Raw genomic sequence first — 21250 nt, forward strand, 5'->3', positions numbered from 1 at the left:
TACATGGATCACATTGGCCCCTAACTGGAGTATAGATTAGAGAAGCAAAGAAGGGAGGCTTTGAGGAGAGATGGTGAGAGATGGCAAGAGATGAGGTGCCCTGGGACAAAGAGGGAGTGGAGAGGCTGCAAAGAAGGGGAGAGATGCAGCATATATTAGTATTTTGGCAGCATAACCGACATGTAGATAGATTATATGTGGGGAAAAGGAAGGAATTCTAGGATGACTCCCAGTTTTCCTGCCTTGAAAATCGCTATCTGTGCCTCAGAAGTAAAATCAGGGTTATTAATCCATTCAACAAATAATTATTGGACCCCAGGTTATACAGGAAATATTGCAAAAGATGTACTGTCTGACCTGAGTTTTCCAGAAGTCCCCACCCTATGGATGGCATAAAGAAATGCCGAGAAGGCGGCCTGAAGACCAGTTCCTCATCATGACCCTGGCCTTAGCAGCTCCGTGAACCTGGGCAGGTGACCGAATGCCCCGGGTCTGTTTCCTCATCCATCTGGGGGCAATTAACACATAACCCTTTGTACCTCTACTTGATTGTTGGGGAAATAATCAAAGCACAGGTAGGAAAGAACTCTATGAGGTTAAAAACCCTGGAAAAAAATGTAGTTATTAGATTTAACACATTTAATATCTATATACTGTTCAGGCTTTGAAAGTGTTAGTTGTTACAAAGCCCAATTTGCCTTAAATGAGTCACGGGAAGTGACAGTTTTTTAAAACCAGTAATATGAAGATGCTAAAATGCAGTTCTCACCTTGTGTTTCCTTGCTTAAAACCATTCAGTGGTTCACCATGGTAGGCAAGTTAATGGTCTCCCCGAAGATGTCCATTCTCTAATCCTTGGAAATTGGGATCGTGTTATGTTACATGGCAAGAGGAAATTAAGGCCGCAGATGGAATTGAAGTTGCTGATCAGCTGACCGTGAGTTGGGGAGATTATCCTGGATTGTTTGGGAAGGTCCAGTGTAATCACAAGAATCCTTATAAGTGAAAGAGGAAGGCAGGAGTATAAGAGTCAGAGGGGATGTGATGACAGCAGCAGAGGTCACAGTGCTATGATTTCTGGCTTCGAGGATGGAAAGAGGCCATGAGGAAGGCAAAACAAAGAAACAGACTCTCTCATAGAGCTTCCAGAAGGAACTCAGCCCTGCCAACACTTTCATTTTAGCTTAGTGAGACCCGATTCAGACTCCTGACATCAGGAACTATATGCTAATACATTTGTACTGTTTTAAGTCATTCAGTTTACGGTAATTACAGCAGCAATAGGAACCTAATACACTCACCAGTGCCCTTGGGGAAAAGTCCAACCTGCTAAGTACGGCACACAAAGCCTTGTGGGATTGGGCTTCTGCCACTGTGACTCTGAGCAAATTTCTTAACTTCTATGGGCCTCAGTTTTACCATCTGTAAAATGGGGAGGAAAAAACCCTCTAGGTCTGTAGTGAGATTAAATGCAAGGACATATTTAAAGTACCTACTAGAGAGACTGCACACAGCACATCATCATTATCATCATTATTGTTGTTGTCATTATTATTATCACGGAGCAATTGACAGGCAGTTAGGAGGCCTGGGTTCTACTCCCCTCACTAGGACTCTGTTTCTGCATCTGTAAAAAAGGAAACAAACAAAAACATATAGGTTTGGCCGTCTCATCTTTCCTCTCTTCACTCTTTCCTGGTCACTGATCTTCATTCACTTCCTCAAACATTCTTCACTCTGTCTTCCAATTTTGTACATGCTGTTCCCTCTGCCTGGAATGCCCTTCCCATCCCCTTTACCAGATGAACTCCCATTTCCTCCTGGAAGTCTCTGCTGACCCCAATTAGATTGGTTAGACCTCACTGTTATGCATTCCCAAAACATCCTAAACTTCCTCTATCATAGTACTGATTTTCTTTTATTACTATGGCTTGTTTTTCATTTAGAAAAAAAAGAAAAACAAATCCAGATAAGAATATTTTGACCTATTTGCTTCAACTGGGTTCTTTAAAAAAAACCATTTCAAATAAACTTGACATAGTTGAAGTTCCCTCTCCTCTCTCCTCCTCCTTAATTCTCTCCCCACAGGCAACGCTATCATGAATTGGGTGTGCATCTTTCCAGTCTGTGTTTTTACACTTGTAATACCTATATGCCCATAAATATATAGAATGTGCTTTTGTATGTGTGTTTATAATTAACACAAAGGTAACCTTTAAAAATATTTATCATTCTACAACTTTCTTTTATTGATCCAACAATAGGTTTGGGGGATATCTCCATGTTGATATAGAGCTGGATCATTCATTCTAATCACTGTATAGTATTTTTTTATTAGGGTATATCCCCTTTTATTCATCCATCACCCTACCAATGGACATTTAAATCATTTCTAATATTTTCCACTAATATAAAGAATGCTTTATATTATATGCAAAGAACATCCTTATACATACAACCTATGCACAAGTGTTCGAATTTCTTTAGGGAAGGTTGTCATCTTGCACATTAGCTGTAAAACAAAAGGTAGTCCATGGGTGGTGCAGCTGTATTCAGAGAGCCTATGGGCTGTATATCCAGCAGTTGAATCGACGAGTTGTAAGGTGTGTGCCTTTTCAACTTTATGAGATATTGCCAAATTGCTTTCCAAAGTGTGAATGTAATCATATAAAGATTCCTGTTCCCCAACATGCTCACAGACACTTGGCATGCATATGTGTTTTAATTTTGTCTAGTTGATGTATTTAAAATCATCTCTTATAATTATTTTGATTTATGTATCTCAGTTGCCTATTGGCAATTCAAGTTTTTTTCCGCTGAAAGTTCCCTATTTATATATTTTGTTCACTTTTCCTTTGCAGATTGTGGGGGAGAGTCTTTCTTAATGGTTTTCAGGAGTTCTTTGAATGCTTGCCCTTTGTTATATAGGTTGCAGATTTTTACTCCTAGTCTATTGCTTGTCTTTTAATCCAATTTGCAATGTCTTCCGTTACATGGCAGTTTAAATTTTGAGAGAGTCACAGATCAACTTTTCCCTTATGAGTTATGCTTTATTAAGAAATCCTTCTTCACCATGAAGTCATAAAATTATATATATATGTATGTACGTATATACAGTTGACCCTTGAACAACATGATTTTGAACTAAGCAGGTCCACGTACATGCAGATTTTTTTCAATAAATATGTACTACAGTACTATACAATCGGAGGTTGGTTGAATCCAAGGATGCGGAACCGTCTATAGGGAAGGCCAGCTGTAAAGCTATAGATGGTTTTTCAACTTCTTGGGGTTGAAACCCCTAACGTCCGCATTGTTCAAGGGTCAGCTGTAGTCCGAAATATTTGTTTGCCATATTTATTCTTTAATCCATTTGAATTAGGTATCTTATTTTTTATTCCTATGGAATGCCAGTTTCTCAGTGCCATTTACTGAGTTCTCCATCCTTTCCCTTCTGATTTATGATGCCACCTCTATGTATGGTACATCAAGTTCACACACACACACACCTGTGTCTGTTTCCAGGATCTCCATTGTATTCCATTAATATTTGCCTCTCCCTGCACCATAATGTGACTTAATAGGCAGAGAAATATCTCCTTTCCCCAACAAATACACTTTGTTTTTTTGGTTTGATAAGGGCTCTCAAAAATCCTGATTGGATTTGGGAAAATACATGTCTTTATGATACTGAGTCTTCCCATCCACGTACATGGTATATCCCTCCACTTATTCAGGCCTTCTTTAATGTCCTTCAATAATGTTTTGTAATTTTCTCTATGAGAATATTAACTCCACAATCCTTATTAGTTTTGTTCACTGCTGTATCCTCAGAGTCAAGAATGGGGCAAGACATAGAGTAGATGCTTAATAATAATTTGTTGTTTAATGAATGCCTTGCATATATTTTGTTAGATACATTCCTACATAACTTACGTTTTGTTGGTATAAAACAACAACAACAAAATTTTTTGAATAGTTTCTAGTCAGCTATACAGATATAGGTATAGAGATTCCAGGGCAGTGGAAGGACAGGGAGCCAATACAGGGTGCAATGACGAATAAATTGCCACTTCAGGTTATACGCAGGGGAGAGACAAGATCAGATTTGTGTTTTAAAGGGCTCTTTGCCTGCAGTGCAGAGAATGAATTGGAATGGATAGGGCAAAGTGGGCACAACTAGACAGGAGGCTACTGCAGGCATTGAGGCGAGTCCTAGCATAGTTGGTGCCTAAGAATTAGAGTGACTGGGAGAGATCAGAAGTGACCGATTGGCCAGGTGACCAACTGACCAGGTAACTCAGTGAGGGACCGAGTAAGGAAACTTAGAATCATCGCATTGACCAAAAACTGACAACTTTTCAGACGCAGCGCTATTTAGTTCAACCAAAGTGCAGCCGGAGGAGACGCTAGGCAGTGAGTGCCCGCGGCTGGCAGCCGGTCTCTGGCCCGGTGTGCCCCAGGGTCGCGGAGGCGTGGGGCTGGGAGAGAAAGTAGAGGGGAGCAGAGGGGTCCGGGCCGCAATGACACGCAAGGGCTTCAATCAGCTCGAGACTGCGAGCTGCGCCAAACGGCGTGTCTTTGCCTCATCCAATCAGAGCGGCAGAGCCTTCCCTCCGTCGCCTTGGCAACGGGACGCAAACGCTCGAGCGGGACGCAGTGACGGTTTGGGTCGGGCCCTGGGGAATTGTATCATGTCGCGACAGAAGGTAGGGGTGCCCCTCGATCCAAATGTTCCATCGTCCCAGAGAGGGAGGGAAATCGCGGAGGGATTCAGAAGTTGTGGGGTCCTCGTGGAGAGATTCCGGTTAGAATGGGAAGAAAATGATGAGTTCAGAGAAAAAACTACAAGTCCCGGCATGCCGCGCAACGCCGGAGTTCCTGCGAGAGTCCAAGAAACCCAGTTTGCTGGCGGGAAATTTATGAAACTCTAGGATTCTAAACTGTACTCAGCGATTTCTGTGACCCCCGGGGAAGCTCAGAATTTCGTATTTCCTGACCTGGAAAAGCTCTTAGAGATCTTTTCACCCCGTGCCGTCTTACGACTCGCTCATCCATCTATAATCCATCCATCCCTCCATCCATCCACCCCCAAAACGCTAATGTGTTTTTTTCCCAGGCGACCCCAGTGCTGGCCAATGGGGGCACAGAGGTGAATCTGACAAGCCCCTGCCCTCTAGGAGTGCACAGGCCAACTCCCCCATTTCAGAAGTGGGAAAGATTAGACCCAGAGAGAGGAATGAATTACTCTAGAATCCAGCTCTCCCACCCCAACCTGCTTCTTATCCCGTGTGGCACCTCTGATGAATGGTACCTAAAGAAATAAATTTCTTTATTTCCCTCCCAGAGCATTAAAATGAGTGATTACATTGGGCCCACCTGTGTACTTCAGGATAATCTCTTTGTTTTAACGTCAGTTGATTCCAAACCTTAATTCCATCTACAACCTTAATTTCCCTTTGCCATGTAATGTAACACATTCACAGGTTCTAGGGATTAGAACATGGACACATTTTTTAATTGTTTTTTTAATTAAATTAATTAATTTCTTTATTCTTGGCTGCGCTGGATCTTCGTTGCTGTGCGCGAGCTTTTGCAAGCGGGGTCTACTCTTCGTTGCGGTGCGCGGGTTTCTCATTGCCGTGGCTTTTCTTGTTGCAGAGCATGGGCTCTAGGCGTGTCGGCTGCAGTAGTGCACATGGGCTTAGTTGCTCTGCTCTGCGGCACGTGGGATCTTCCCGGACCAGGGCTTGAACCTGTGTCCCCTGCATTGGCAGGCGAATTCTTAACCACTGCGCCACCAGGGAAGCCTGAGGACATGGTCACATTTTGAGGGAGCATTATTTTGTTTACCACAATATACTATTATCAAATAATTGGAAAATTAAAAATTTACAATAGCATCACAAAATCAAATACCTATGAATAAATCTAATTAAAAACGTTCAAGACTTCTATACTGAAATCTAGAAGACATTGTGGAAAGAAATTGAAGACTTAAATTAATAGAGATAGACCATATTCATGGAATGATGAACTCAATAGTTTATGGTGTCACTTCTTCCCAAAATGATCTGTACATTCACTACAATCCCAATAAAAAACCCAACATACTTTTTTTTGATAGAATAGCAAACTGATCCTAACATTTTTTAAAAAATTAATTAATTAATTTTGGGCTGTGTTGGGTCTTCATTGCTGCACGGGGGCTTTCTCTAGTTTGTAGCGAGCGGGGGCTACTCTTCATTTTGGTGCGAGGGCTTCTCATTGCGGTGGCTTCTCTTGTTGCAGAGCATGGGCTCTAGGCGCACGGGCTTCAGTAGTTGTGGCACTTGGGCCCAGCCGCTCCACGGCATGTGGGATCATCCCGGACCAGGGCTTGAACCCATGTCCCCTGCATTGGCAGGCAGATTCTTAACCACTGCACCACCAGGGAAGTCTGATCCTAACATTTATACTGAAGTCCAAAGGACCTCAAATTGCGAAGACAATCTTGAAAAAAAATAAGTTTGACTTATGCTCCCTGATTTCAAAGATTTACTACGAAGCTATGGTAATTAAGACACGGTGGTAGTGACGTAAGGGTAGACAAATAAGTCAACAGAACAAAATAAAGTCTAGAGATAGACCTACATATACATAGTCAATTGAATTTTGACAGAAGAGGCAAGGCAATTCAGTGAGGAAAGGGAAGGTTTTTCAAGCAAAGACTCTGGAGCAACTGAATAAACAAACATACATAAACATATGAGAATAGAAAAGATATTATGAAAAAAGATTAGGACACTTGACTAGTTCTGGAGGAATTAGAGGGGCTCTATCCCCTTCCACTGGCTTTTTGAGGGGTAGGATTGTGTGGTAGGCAGAATTCTAAGGTGGCCCCCAAGATTCCCATCCTCAGTGTACACACCTTGTATAATGCCCTCCCTTGAGTGTCAATGGAGCCTCTGAATTTGATGGGATAGTTATTACCATGATTACAATATATTATATAAGACTCTGCCATAGCTGACTTGGAGTGGGGGGAGGGTTGGAAATCAGAAGGGCATGCTCCTGTTGGCCTGGAAGAAAAGCAACATCTATGTTGTGAACTGCCTATGGGGGCCACTTCAAAAGGAACTGCAAGTGGCCTCTAGGAGCTGAGAGCAGTCCCAGCCAATGACTAGCAAGTAAACAGGGACCTCAGTCCTACAACCCCAAGTAACAATTCTGCCAACAATCTGGATGATCTTGGAAGAGAACCCCAAGCCCCAGAGGAGAAACACAACTCCAGCCATCACCTTGATTGTAGCCTTGCAAGACCTGAGCAGAGGATCCAGCTAAGATGTGCCCAGATTCCTGGTCCAAGGAAACTGTGAGATATAGATTTGCACTGTTTTAAGCCACTAAGTTTGTGGTAATTTGTTATGCAGTGCAGCAGTAGAAAACTAATACAGATGGCACGTCTGTCCAAGGTGCAAAGGTCATCCTGCATCGGACCAATTTCTAGTTCTTTTTTCATATCTGCCTTAGGGATTAGTCTTATCAGGACTGAGGGCGAAACTGTTTTGGACAGTTTGGACAGAATAATACCTACCACTCTTTGAGGATTTGGAAGGTCCATTTTGGGTAGAAGGAATTAACATTGCTCTGAGTCTTTGACCCAGCTCCTCCTGGATCATGGGTCTAATCAAACATTCAAGGTTAGAGTAGGTCCACATCCTTCTCACAGAGCCTGCTGAGTTCAGCCCTCAAACTGGGGTTAATGGTTGGACTTTTAGAGCATTGAAAACGGATGTTCACTATACTGGTCATGCCTGTGGAGTAAGCCTACAGTGAGGTGGACCCTTGGATTCTTGGAGGTTCATTTCAAGGACCAAGTTACTAGGCACATGTTGACTAATAAGAAATTGGCCAGGCTGAACCTTCATGTCATAGCATCTGGGCAGTGTTGAGTCTGATACTTTGAGCATTTTAATATCTACAGTAAGTTGATTTGGGAAGCAGGTAGATATGCATAAAATTACATCACTTTCCTTTTCTCATTGCAGAATCAAAATTACAAGGGGCATGGACTGCCAAAGGGAAGAGAGCGGTGAGTGGTCCCACCCAATCCAATAAACCCAGAACTAACTTCCTGCTTGCTTGCTGCCTTCCTTCCTTCCCTTTGTCCATCCCTCCCTCCCCACTTCTTTACTTAAATAATGATAATGATAATAAACAATCAGTGAGCACTTACCATGTGCCAGGCCCTGGGCTTGTTACTTTACTTGTATATCTCATCGAATCCTTACCACAATTCTTTGAAATAGATACTACTCTTATGTCCACTTTACCGATGGGGAAACTGAAGCTCAGGGAGGCTAAGTTACTTGCTCAAGACCATAGCAACTGTTAGTGGCAGAGCTTGTTGGACTCCATGGCCCATGTTGTGTCTAACTGTGTTTCCTTGCCTCCTTCAACAACCACGTGAAGTTGACTTGATAATGCAAATGTCAACTGCACTCTGAACTTCTGCATCGCTCTGCACCAATAACCTGGTTATAGAACTCAGCACCTCTTCGGATTTCTTAAAAATAATCCACTTGCACAAGCAGGAGTGAGCAATGCAGACTTAACTGAAGATTTTTGTGGGAATTAGGGGAGGTAGTTTACATTGCACACACCATGGCAAATATTTTAGAATTTTCTATTCCCTATTTCATTATATATTTCTGTTCTTTCTAATGCCCTTCCTGGCTACACCACCTCTGGGGCAGGCATGCATGGCCTCTGACCTTTCTCTCATGCAGCACCCATCTTCTTTGCCTTCTTTGTCTCTGTACTGACTCCTTTCCACCAATTTCAAACCTTTCACTCTTGCATGCACAGTGTTCCACTGTGTTCCAGCTCCTGGCCCTAAACTTACACACCCACTCCCACCTCAACAAAACAAAGAGCACTTCAGTTAACAGGACCCATCCATCTGTTTTATCAAGGCAGATATTGATTAGAAATGCATTTAGCTACAAGTAACAGGAAACCCAACTAATAGTACCTTTAAAAAATTGTATTTCTTTTCCTCATGTAACAAAGCTTCTGTGGGGCTGGTGCAGTGGTTCAACAACGTCAGAGCTAGTGTCTCTGTGATTGCCTTCACATTTTCCTGATGGACACCAAGTGGCTGCTACATCTTCAGCCTTCATGTCATGATCAAGATGGGAAGCAGGGGGGAGGGCAGACTCAAGCCATCTCTCTCTCAAATCAAAAGAATAAACACTACCCAGGAACCTACCCTCCTTAGCGGTTTTATGCTTTTATCTTATTGACCCAAATTGTGTCACATGGACACCCCTAGCTGCCCGAGTGGCTAGGAATAAAAGTTACATAAGTGGCATTATACTGTTATATTTGCACCCTGCTTTTGTCTCACAAAATTATACTTTCAGTATTTATCCATGTTGGTGCATGTAGCTCTGGATACATTTTAACTACTGTATGAGTTCCATTATATACCACAAGTTATTTATCTATCTGCCTTCTGAAAGGCACTTAGATTGTGTCTTATATTGGTTTCCTCCAGAAGCAGACCCTGAGATAAGGATGTGAGAGCAGATCGTTTATCTGGAAGGTGATTCCAGTAAGCATCGGCAGGGAAGTGGGGAAGTGAGACAGCTAAGGGAAAGAAACCAATAAAAAGTGCATTATTGACAGGTTATTGCTGTGGGCAAGTGGGGCTCCATCCCACCGGGGATTCCTATGAGATAGTGTAGAACACACCGTAGGCTTACCCCAACTGAGTGATGAAAGAGCTGGAGGATTTATCCATAAACTTCAGTCATCATTGGTTTTATGCTGTTGGGGGGAGGGCAGTTAACTCCCTGGTACTTCAGATCTACTCCAAGCACTGGCTGAGCACACCAAGGGCTAGAAGAAGACTTCAGGTAAAGAACTGCAGGTGCTGGCAGAGGAAAGCCCTGTGATTTGCATGCACAGGAATGGCAAATGCCCAAGGGATAAGGATGGACCACCAACAGTGTGTGCTGCAGATTACTTCCATAAAAATATTAACAGTTACAGATGAACATCCTTGCATGTATATTGCCGAGTACGTATGTAGGGTATCTACCTAGGGTGTAGATCTAGGATAGAATTGCTGGGTGTAGAGTATATGCACATTCAACTTACTAAATACTGCCATGTGGTTCTTCAAAGCGCCTTCTACTGGCGGAGGAGGAGTTTCCATTTTAGCACATTGTTGCTAAAACTTGGACTTTTAGATTTTTGCCAGTCTAATGTGTATGAAATAGTAATCGATGGTTTTAATATGCCAACTTTCTCTCCAAAAGTTTATCCAATTTACACTCCCATCAGCATCACTATCATTTCTCCACATTCTCGCAGACACTTGGTATTTGCCTGATTTTTAATATTTTCTCCAATCTGATGGATTTGAACTTGCATTTCTTTATTGTTTTGGATTAGCTTTAAATATTTCACTACTTTAGAACGGTAGTTTTCAAAATTTGACCTCAGGATCCCTTTACAACGTAAAAATCATTGTGGACTGTAATAACTTTTGTTTATGCAGCTTATACTTATTAATATTTACCACATTAGAAATTTTAAAAGATAAATTTAAAAAATACTTATTTATTAATTCATTTAAAAAGCAATCACAGGGCTTCCCTGGTGGCGCAGTGGTTGGGAGTCTGCCTGTTAATGCGGGGGACACGGGTTCGAGCCCCGGTCTGGGAGGATCCCACATGCCGCGGAGCGGCTGGGCCCGTGAGCCACGACTACTGAGCCTGCGCGTCTGGAGCCTGCGCGTCTGGAGCCTGTGCTCCGCAGCGGGAGAGGCCGCGATAGTGAGAGGCCCGTGCACCGCAATGAAGGGTGGCCCCCGCTTACCACAACTAGAGAGGGCCCTCGCACGGAAGCGAAGACCCAACACAGCAAAAATAAATAAATTAATTAATAAACTCCTACCCCCAACATCTTCTTAAAAAAAAAAAAAAAAAAAAGCAATCACATACTCATTACATGGAAGCATAAATAACATATTTTTATGAACTATAACTATTTTCTCCCTCCCCCAAATTTACTGAGATGAGTGGTGGTTGTGAGGCTGGTTTTTTGTGAGGCTCTTCAATGTCTGGCTTAATAGAAAACATTCAGCTTCTCAAATTTTCTGTATTCAATCTGTTGTGATACGTTGTTTTGCCTGAAGAGTAGGAAGAAAATCTAGCCTCACAAAGATATGCTGTTGAAAGGGGAGGACTTTGTGTACCCCTGAGAGTTGGGGACCTTGAGGAGTACTTGGACCACACATCAAGAACCACTGCTTTGGGACTTCCCTGGTGGTGCAGTGGTTAAAAATCTGCCTGCCAATGCAGGGGACACGGTTTCCATCTCTGGTACAGGAAGATCCCACATGCTTCGGAGCAACTAAGCCCGAGTGCCACAACTACTGAGCCTGCGCTCTAGACCCCGTGAGCCACAACTACTGAGCCCACGTGCCACAACTACTGAAGCCCATGCCTAGAGCAGGTGCTCCACAACAAGAGAAGCCCGCGCATGCCATCGAAGAGTAGCCCCGGCTCGCCACAACTAGAGAAAGCGACGAAGACGCAACGCAGCCAAAAAATAAATAAATAAATTAAAAAAAAAAAAAAAAAAGAACCACTGCTCTAGGGAATTACAATATGCATCCTTAACTTATCACTATCTACCTTGACTCAATATTATACCACTTCGTGTACAACATAAGAGCCCTAGAACAGCATGCTCTGTTTACTCCCCTCCCATCTTTCGTGCTGCTATTTTTGTCGTATATTTTACTTGTAAATATATTATAAACCCTACAATGCATTCTTTTTTTTTTTACAATGTAGTTTTTTTTTTGTTGTTGTTTTTGTTTTTTTTACTTTTTGGCCACACCACCTGGCACATGGGATCTTAACTCCCTGACCAGTGATCGAACCCTCACCCCCTGCAGTGGAAGCATGGAGTCTTAACCACTGGACCGCCAGGGAAGTCCCAGCCCTACAATACATTCTCATTATATTCACTTTACATAGTTAACTGTTTGTTTTTTTTAATTAAGATATGGAAGAAAGTATTTCAAATTTACTCCACTCTTTATCCCTTCTTATAGGTCTGAATCTCCATCTGGTATAAGTTTCCTTCTACTTGAAGAACTTTCCTTTAAAATTCTTAAACGATGATGTCCCTTTGTCTTTAGGCTTGCATTGTCTCTGATGAGAAGTCAGCTGTCCTTTACACTGTCTCCCCACCACCGCCCCGGCAGTTACACATACACATACACACACACACCTGTATGTGTCTTTTTCCCTTGTCTGTTTTTAAGACTCCTCTGGTTTTCAGAAATTTGACTATAGTTTGTTCGCCTTTGTGTGTGTGTGTGTGTGTGTGTGTGTGTTTTGTATTTATTCTGCTTGGAGTTAATTGAGCTTCTTGGATCTGTGACTTGATAATTTAGTCAAATTTGGAAATTTTTCAGCCATCATTTTTTCGAAAAATATTTTCCGTCCTATTTGCTCCCATCTCCTTCTGGGATTCCAGCTACATGTATGTTAGGTTGCTTGATATTATCCCATAAGGCACTGAGATTCTGTTCTTCTAAATTTTTTCTTTCTCTAATTCAGATTGAATAATTTCTATTGACCTGTCTTCAAATTTATTATCTTAAATTTTTTTCCAGCTTTATTGAGATATAATTGGCATAAAACATTGTATGATTTAAGGTGGACAATGTGATGATATGATACACATATATATATTGTAAAATGTTTACCACAATAAGGTTAGTTAACACATCCTTCACCTCACATAACTACCATTTTGTTGTTGTGGTGGTGAGAACACTTAAGATCTACTCTGAGCAACTTTCAAGTCTATCATACGGTATAGTCACCCTGCTGTACATTAGATCCTCAAAACTCATTCCTCTTATAACTGGAAATTTGTACCCTTTGACTAACGTTACTGTCCTTATTTCTACAATGTCCAATCCCCTGTTGAGCTCATCCTATGAATTTTTAATTTCAGATACTATAATTTTCAGTTCTATATTTTTCCATTTCGGTTCTTTTTTAGACTTTCAGTGTCTTTTCTGCAATAACTCATTATACTGATTAAATGTCATTAAATATATTTAAATAATTAAATATATTTACTCATATCCACCTTTTCATGTAAATTTTTTTTTTCATCTTTATTGGAGTATAATTGCTTTACAATGGTGTGTTAGTTTCTGCTTGATAACAAAGTGAATCAGTTATACATATACATATATCCCCATATCCCCTCCCTCTTGCGTCTGCCTCCCACCCTCCCTATCGCACCCCTCCAGGCGGCCACAAAGCACGGAGCTGCTCTCCCTGTGCTATGCGGCTGCTTCCCACTAGCTAGCTATTTTGCGTTTGGTAGTGGACATATGTCCACGCCTCTCTCTCACTTTGCATGTAAATTCTTTAACACATTTATAATATCTGTTTAAAGTCTTTAATAATTCCAATAACTGGGTCATTTATGAGTTATGTATATATAACAGAACTCTATAACAAAATATAGAGTTTTTCCTCTTGATCATGCATTAAAATTTTTCTGCTTTATTATTGCGTGTCTTCTATTTTTTATATTCCATTCTGGTCATTGTGTACAAAAAGCAGTGAAGACCAAAAAATTACACACACCCACACCCACACCCACATATGTGTGTGTGTGTGTGTACAGGCATACATCATTTTATTGTGTTTTGCTTTACTGCAGTTTACAGATATTATGTTTTTCACAAATTGAAGGTTTGTGGCAACCCTGCATCAACAAAGTCTATTGGTGCCATTTTTGCAACAGAATTTGCTCCCTTCGTGTCTGTGTCACGCTTTGGTAATTCTCACAATATTTCAAACTGTTTCATGATTATTATATTTGTTATGATGATCTGTGATCAGCGATCTTTGATGTTACTACTACAACTCACTGAAGGCTCAGATGATGGTTAACTTTTTTTAGCAATGAAGTATTTTTAATTAAGATATGTACATTTTTAAAAAGACACAATGCTATTGCACACTTAATAGACTACATATAGTGTAAACATAAATTTTATATGCACTGGGAACATGGGTTGGACCAAAGCTTTAATTACACTGAGTTCATCCCAAGCCCAGCCTCCTGTACTAACATTTTGAGCTTGTTAGTATTTGACCTGGGAGGGCATTGGACTGCAGTTCAGTTTTTTTGTTTGTTTGTTTGATTTTTGTTGTTGTTGTTGTTCTTTTTTTTTTTTTTTTTTTTTTCTGGTACGCGGGCCTCTCACTGCTGTGGCCTCTCCCGCTGCGGAGCACAGGCTCCGGACGCGCAGGCTCGGCGGCCATGGCCCATGGGCCCAGCCGCTCCGCGGCATGCGGGATCCTCCTGGACCGGGGCACGAACCCGTGTCCCCTGCATCGGCAGGCGGACTCTCAACCACTGCGCCACCAGGGAAGCCCCTGTTGTTCATTTTTGAATTCAACTCCGGCAGGGCTGCAGGAATGCAAACACCATGTAAACATGCAGGAGTCTGGGTTTTCTCTCAGCTGTACTGTTTTCTCTACTGTTCCTTTCTTAAGCAAATTTGCCAGAATCCGGTTTTGTTTGGTTTGGTTTTGGAATGGGCCCTTCCAGATTTTGATGTGTTTTGCCATCCTACATATCGTATAAGCTCAGCTGATTTCTCCTGGTGCCACAGACTCTCTCTTCCACGGCTGACTTGTTCTTCCACTTGCCCACCCCAGGCCAGGCAGCCAGCCCAGATCTGGAAACGGCTGCATCTCTCTGCTCCCCCCCATGAAGGCCTTGTTTCTCTCTGGAATCGGTTCATCAAGTTTTCTTTTGTCTGTTGCTCTCCACTAGCCCCATGGACAAGTATATTTATTTTGTACATTTTTTTCTCATTGTTACTATAGGATTGAAAGTCTTTTACATTCTTTTACATCATAACCCAAAGCGGAAGTCCTCTCCTTGGTATTTTAATTTGCATTTCTTAATTATTGGTAAGGTTGAGCATCTTTTAACATGCTTGTTGGTCATTTAAATTTCCTATGCTATTAATTGCCTGTTTATAGCTTCTAGACATTTTTCTATTGAGTTTGTCTCTTTCTTTATGTACTTGGTCCAAATCTCTTATGGATTATAAGCACCACAAATATTTTTTCTTAATCTACAAGTAGTCCTTTAACTTTATTTGTGGTATGTTTTGTTATAGAGTTCTGTTATATATACAGAAAGTTGAGTATATCATAATTTTACAGCTCAGTGAATTTTCATAAACTTAATATACCCACATCAGGAAACAGAACATCACCAGCGTGCCCTCTTCTAATCATTGCTCGATAAAGGTAGCCATTATCCAGACATCTAAAGTTGTGTTGGGAATTTCCTGGCAGTTCAGTTAGGACTCTGCACTTTCACTGCCAAGGGCCTGGTTCAATCCCTGATCAGGGAAATAAGATCCTGCAAGTTGTGCAGCCAAAAATAAAAAAACTATTAATTTTTAAAATTGAACATTTTAATTGTGGATTCATATGCAGTTGTAAGAAATAATACAGAGAGATCTTATGTGCCCTTTACCCAGTTCCCCCCAGTGGTAACAGAGTAAAACTATAGCACAGCATCCAACTAGGATATTAACATTGATACAGTCAAGATATGGAATATTTCCACCACCACAAGGATCCCTCATAGTGCCTTTTATAACCACACCCACTTCCCCTCCCTCCCTCTCTTCCTCCCCATCCCAACGTACCCTATCTTTAACCCCCAGCAACTGTTGTTTTGTTCTCTTTTCAATAATTTTGTCCTTTCAAAGAGTTTTTTTTGTTTGTTTTCTTTGGTTTTTTTGTTTTTTGCGGTACGTGGGCCTCTCACTGTTGTGGCCTCTCCTGTTGCGGAGCACAGGCTATGGACGCGCAGGCTCAGCTGCCATGGCTCACGGGCCCAGCCGCCCTGCGGCATGTGGGATCTTCCCGGACCGGGGCACGAACCCGTGTCCCCTGCATCGGCAGGCGGACTCTCAACCACTGCGCCATCAGGGAAGCCCCAAAGAGTTTTTATAATGGAATCACACATTATATACTAACCTTTTGGGACTGGCCTTTTTCACTCAGCAACTTCGCTAGAGATATTCAGGTTGTTGAGTGCATAAACAGTTCATTCCTTTTTATTGCTGACTAGTATTCCAGGGAACGGATATACCACCATGCGTTTAACCACTTACCTATTGAAAGACATCTGGGTTTTCTTCCAGTCTGGGGCTATTATGAATAAAGCTGTTATGTACATTCAAGTACAGGTCTGTGTGTTAGTTTTCATTTCACTGGGGTAAACGCCCAGGAGTACAATTGCTGGATTATACGGTAGTTGCATGCTTAGTTTTTTAAGAAACTGTCAAATTATTTTCCAAGGTGGCTGCACCATTTTATATTCCATCAGCAATGTATGAGTGATTCGGTTTCTCTGTGTCCTTTCCAGCAGCTGATGTTGTCAGAGTTTTTTATTTTAGCCATTCTGATACTTGTGTATTGCTATATCATTGTGTTTTTAATTTGTACTTCCCTAATGGTAAACGATGTTGAACATCTTTCCATGTGCTCATTTGTCATCTGTATATCCTCTTTGGTGAAATATCTGTTCATGTCTTTTGCCCATTTTCTAATTGCATTTTCTTTTTAATGTTGAGTTTTGAGAATTCTTTATGTATTCTAGATAGTAGTCCTTCGTCAATATGTGGTTGCAAATATTTTCTCCTAGGCTGTACCTTGCCTTTTCATTGACTTAACAGAGTCCTTTAAAGAGCAGAAATCGTTAATTTGGAAGGTTTATCAGTTTATCCGATTTATCAGTTTTCCCTTTTATGGACCATGCTCGTAGTGTCAAATCTAAAAATTCTTTGCCTAGCTCTTCGATCCCAAAGATTTTCCTCTATGTTTTATAATTTTACATTTTACACTTAAGTTTGTGATCCATTTTGAGTTAAAGTATAAAGTACTTTATACTTTATATAAAGTATGAAGTTTAAGCCTAGGTTCATTTTTTGCATGTGCATATCCAATTCTCCAGCACCATTTATTGAAAAGGCTATTCTTCCTCCATTGAACTGCTTTTGTTCATTTGTCAAAATTCAGTTGGGCAGGGACTTCTCTGGTGGTCCAGCAGTTAAGACTCCACGCTCCCAGTGCAGGGGGCCCAGGTTTGATCCCTGGTCAGGGAACTAGATCCCGCATGCTGCAACCAAGGGCCCGCACGCAGCCCAATAAATAATTTTTTTTTTTTTTTTTGCGGTACGCAGGCCTCTCACTGTTGTGGCCTCTCCTGTTGCGGAGCACAGGCTCCGAACGCGCAGGCTCAGCGGCCATGGCTCACGGGCCCAGCCGCTCCGCGGCATGTGGGATCCTCCCAGACCGGGGCATGAACCCGTGTCCCCTGCATCGGCAGGCGGACTCTCAACCACTGCACCACCAGGGAAGCCCCCAAATAAATAATTTTTTAAAATTCAGTTGGGCATATTTGTGCAGGTCCATCTCTTGTTTGTTTGTTTGTTGTTGGTTTGTTGGTTGTTCTCTTGGTCTTTGTATCTCTTTCTCTGTGAATACCACACAGTCTTGATTATTGTAGCTACATAATGTTTTGAAATTGGTTAGACTGATTTACCCCACTTTATTCTTCTTTTCAAAATTGTTTTAGATATTCTAGTTCTAATATCTTTGCCTTTCCACATACATTTTAGAATTATCTATATCTACAAAAAAATCTTACTGGGATTTTGATCCCAGGAATCGCATTAAGTCTGCACACCAGTTTGGGAAGAATTGACATCTGTACTCTGCTGAGTCTTCCAATCCATGAACATGGTAGGGTTCTCAATTTATCTAGACCTTCTCTGAATTTTTGCATCAGCATTTTGTAGTTTTTAGTACCTAAGTCCTGCACATGTTTTGTTAGATTTGCACCTAAATATTCCTTTTTTTAAAAGTAATAGTTGTAAATTGTATTTTTAATATCAGAGTTCATGTGTTCATTGATAGTATATAGAAATATAACTGATTTGTATGTTCATCTTATATCCTGTGATCTCACTGTACTTACCTATTAGTTCATGAATTGTTTTTTAGATTCCGTGGGAATTTTTACACAGTCATCTGCAAAAAGGGAGTTTTCTTTCTTCCTTTCTGATCTATGTCCCTTTTATTGACTTATTGCACTGGTTAGAACTTCTAGTGCTATGTTGAAAAAGAGTTGTAAGAGCGGACACCCTTGCTTTCTTCCAGTGTTCTTCACATATTCTTCAAATGTGTTCTTAATTACTCATTGAAACATTTTTATGATGGCTGCTTTAAGATATTTGTCAGATCATTCTAACACATCTGCCATTTTGGCATTGGTATCTATTGATTTTTTTTAACATTTTTATTGGAGTATAATTGCTTTACAATGGTGTGTTAGTTTCTGCTTTATAACAAAGTGAATCAGTTATACATATACATATGTTCCCATATCTCTTCCCTCTTGGGTATCTATTGATTTTTCTTAGTCACATTGAGATTTTCCTGATTCTTGGTATGACAAGTGATTTTCAGTTGAAACCTGAACATTTGGGATATTATGCCATAGAACTCTGGATCTTGTTTAAGCCTCTTTTAGGTGACATTTTCTGACATCACTCCGGCCAGGGAAGGGGGCATGGTACCACCTCATTACTACCATAGAGTGTAGAAGTCCAGGTTCCCCACTTGACCTCCATTGACACTTGAGGGTAAAGGAGGTTCCTTCTTACTGCTGGGTGGAATGGGAGTTCTGGTTCCACTAGGCCTCTGCTGATACCACCCTGGCCAGGAGGGGTAGGAGTTCCTTGCTACTGCTCCCTACCTGACTCACATGAACACCACAGGAAGTGCTGCCTCATTACCACTGGGTGGTATTGAAAGTCCTGACTCTCCACTAGGCCTCCGTTGACATCAGCCCAAGGGAGAGGGGTGCCTCCTTACTTCCAGGTGGGGGTGGAAGCCCAGGCACATGGTCTCCACTGACACAGCAGGGGTGGGCACCTCACTACCACCTGCTAGGGATGAAAGTCCCGGCTACGTCTTTGACCTTCTCTGACACCAGCCTAGCCAGGGGTCTTGGGGGGGTATTGGGTACCTTGTTACAGCCTGGTGGGAAGTCTAGATTCCCCACTCAGCCTTTGCTAGCATAAGTGAGCGTAGGTCACAGATTTGTTTCTGCTGGGGTTGGCCAGAGTAGAGAAGTTATTGTCTTAAGTGTTCCTTTCCTGATTTTGTCAGCTGGAGAGAGCAGGCTTTTGCTGGAGGGTTTTTTTTGTCTGTGCCCATTGGTGTTTCAGACTTGCTAGCTTCTTCATCTCCACACCTGGGATCTATGAGGCAAAGAGAGAACCCAGGGAATTCACCACATGCTGTTCCATGGGTCCTGAGGTCCTTAGCCGATCTGCCTTCTTCTGTCCACCTTTCAGGGTCTTCTTATACTTGTTTTATATCTAATGTCCTGGGGTTTTAGTTGTCCTGGCAGGAGGAAGAGGGAAAAGTATATCCATTCCATCTTCTCAGGTGAGTGACAGAAAGGGGGATTTGCAAAAACGTATCATTTAGTATAAGGATTAGCCATGGCATATGTAAAGCAACCAGACCATGAAAGGCACTGAAGACAATGATTGCTATTATTTTTCAATGATTCAAAGATTCTATCATTCTCAATTTGATTATTTTGTTTCACGCTATGATGTTAAATTCTAAAATTCAGTAATTCTCTGTTTTGGCATTTCCATGTACGGAACTTGGCCTTTCTTCCTTTCCCTTTTTTCCTATCCCTGGACTGTCCTAGGGAATTGTTGATTCTGAGCAAGTGTTCCATTGCCATGTCTTGCAGAGAGCAGAGAGCATCAATCCGGTTCAAGACCACTCCTGTGAATACCCTCATGGATGTCCTTCACCACAGGCCAGGATGGGTGGAAGTAAAGGAGTAAGAAGCCCTCACCCCCAGCCTTGTTTCTCCTTCCCTTTGTCTCACAGGTCCTTGTCTCCCTTCGTTTTTGTCCCAGCTCCCTTGGGTGGCCACTGGGACTTGTCCCAATTTGGCTGTGACAGGGGCCGACATTTATTTAGCATTCACAATGTGTTAGGTGCATTACTGATGTCATCTCTGTCTTATTGAAGCCTTATAACCATCCAGAAAGATGTGAATATGTTCAGAAATATTAAGTCAATTGTTTAAGGTCGCACAGCACCTAAGTGTCAGAGTGGGATTCAAACCCAGTTCAGTTTGACTATTCCACAGCCAGTGTCCTATAGCTCTCTATGCAACCATCACAGACCTGTGGGGTGAATCCTCCGGTGATGGCAGGTCCTGGCCACTTACTAGTTCTGTGACCTTGGACAAGTTTTTTGACCCCTAAGCCTACATTTCTTCTTCTATGCTGGGCCCTGGGGATACTGAGATGAAAAAGCAAACAATCCCTGGCACGTAGTAGGTGTTAATATTAGTGAAGGTTAAGGTTTGGATGCATGTAACAGAGACACAAGATAAAAGAGGCTTTGACAGACTAGAAGTTTATTTACCCCTCCCACTGAAGTCCAGATATAGGAGGTTCAAAGATGGTATGGAAATGTGGGACCCATCTGCTTCCGTCTTTCCACTCTGCTATCCTTTGAGTGAGACCCTCATTCTCATGGTCTGAGGTGGAGTTCCTGTACATTCCAAGCAGCAGGATGTAGGAAGGAGACAAGAAAAGGCATGTCCTACCCTTGAAGGACACAACCCAGAAGTCCCTCACATTTCACTGGCCAGAACTTAGCCATGTGGACACACCTAGCTGCAAGGGAATCTGAAAAATGTAGACTACATTTTCCAGGTAAATGTTGGAAATTCTATGACTGTAGAAAAAGGAGAGAATAGATATGAGGGGTGAGGGCAACCAGCTACCCTGCCAGGGTCCTCAATAAATATTTGTTGCATAACAACAACTAAGCCTCCTAGACACTCTTCCACACTTTACACGCATGACCTCTTTGAATCATCCCAGTAAACCTTCCAGTAGGTGCTATCATCATCTCCATTTTCCTGATGAAAAAACTGGACAAAAAGAGGAAAAATATACCATGTTGGAAAGTGGAAAAATATACCGTGTTGGAAAGTGTTGGAATATACCATCTTGTCAGGGCTTGAGCTAGGGTTTTCACCTAGCCTGGCTGTCTGCAGAGTCCCAGGTTCAGCC

The 21250-nt window shown here is 41.8% G+C and overlaps 1 protein-coding gene across 1 annotated transcript in view; it reads left to right on the forward strand.

Annotated features, from left to right (window-relative positions):
• Positions 1-19903: 19903 nt before the first annotated feature.
• The window catches only part of TTLL9 (tubulin tyrosine ligase like 9), a gene marked incomplete at its 3' end in the record, with an annotated part of 42634 nt that continues 41287 nt past the window's right edge, over positions 19904-21250 (forward strand). The window contains exon 1 of the mRNA XM_082670726.1: positions 19904-19998. Within this exon, the coding sequence (XP_082526852.1) occupies positions 19955-19998 (44 nt within the window). The 5' untranslated portion in view covers positions 19904-19954. The remainder of the gene's footprint in view (positions 19999-21250) is intronic.

The sequence above is a fragment of the Grampus griseus genome (genome assembly GCF_964374135.1).
Source record: "Grampus griseus genome assembly, chromosome: 14".
NCBI classification, from domain to species: Eukaryota; Metazoa; Chordata; class Mammalia; order Artiodactyla; family Delphinidae; genus Grampus; species Grampus griseus.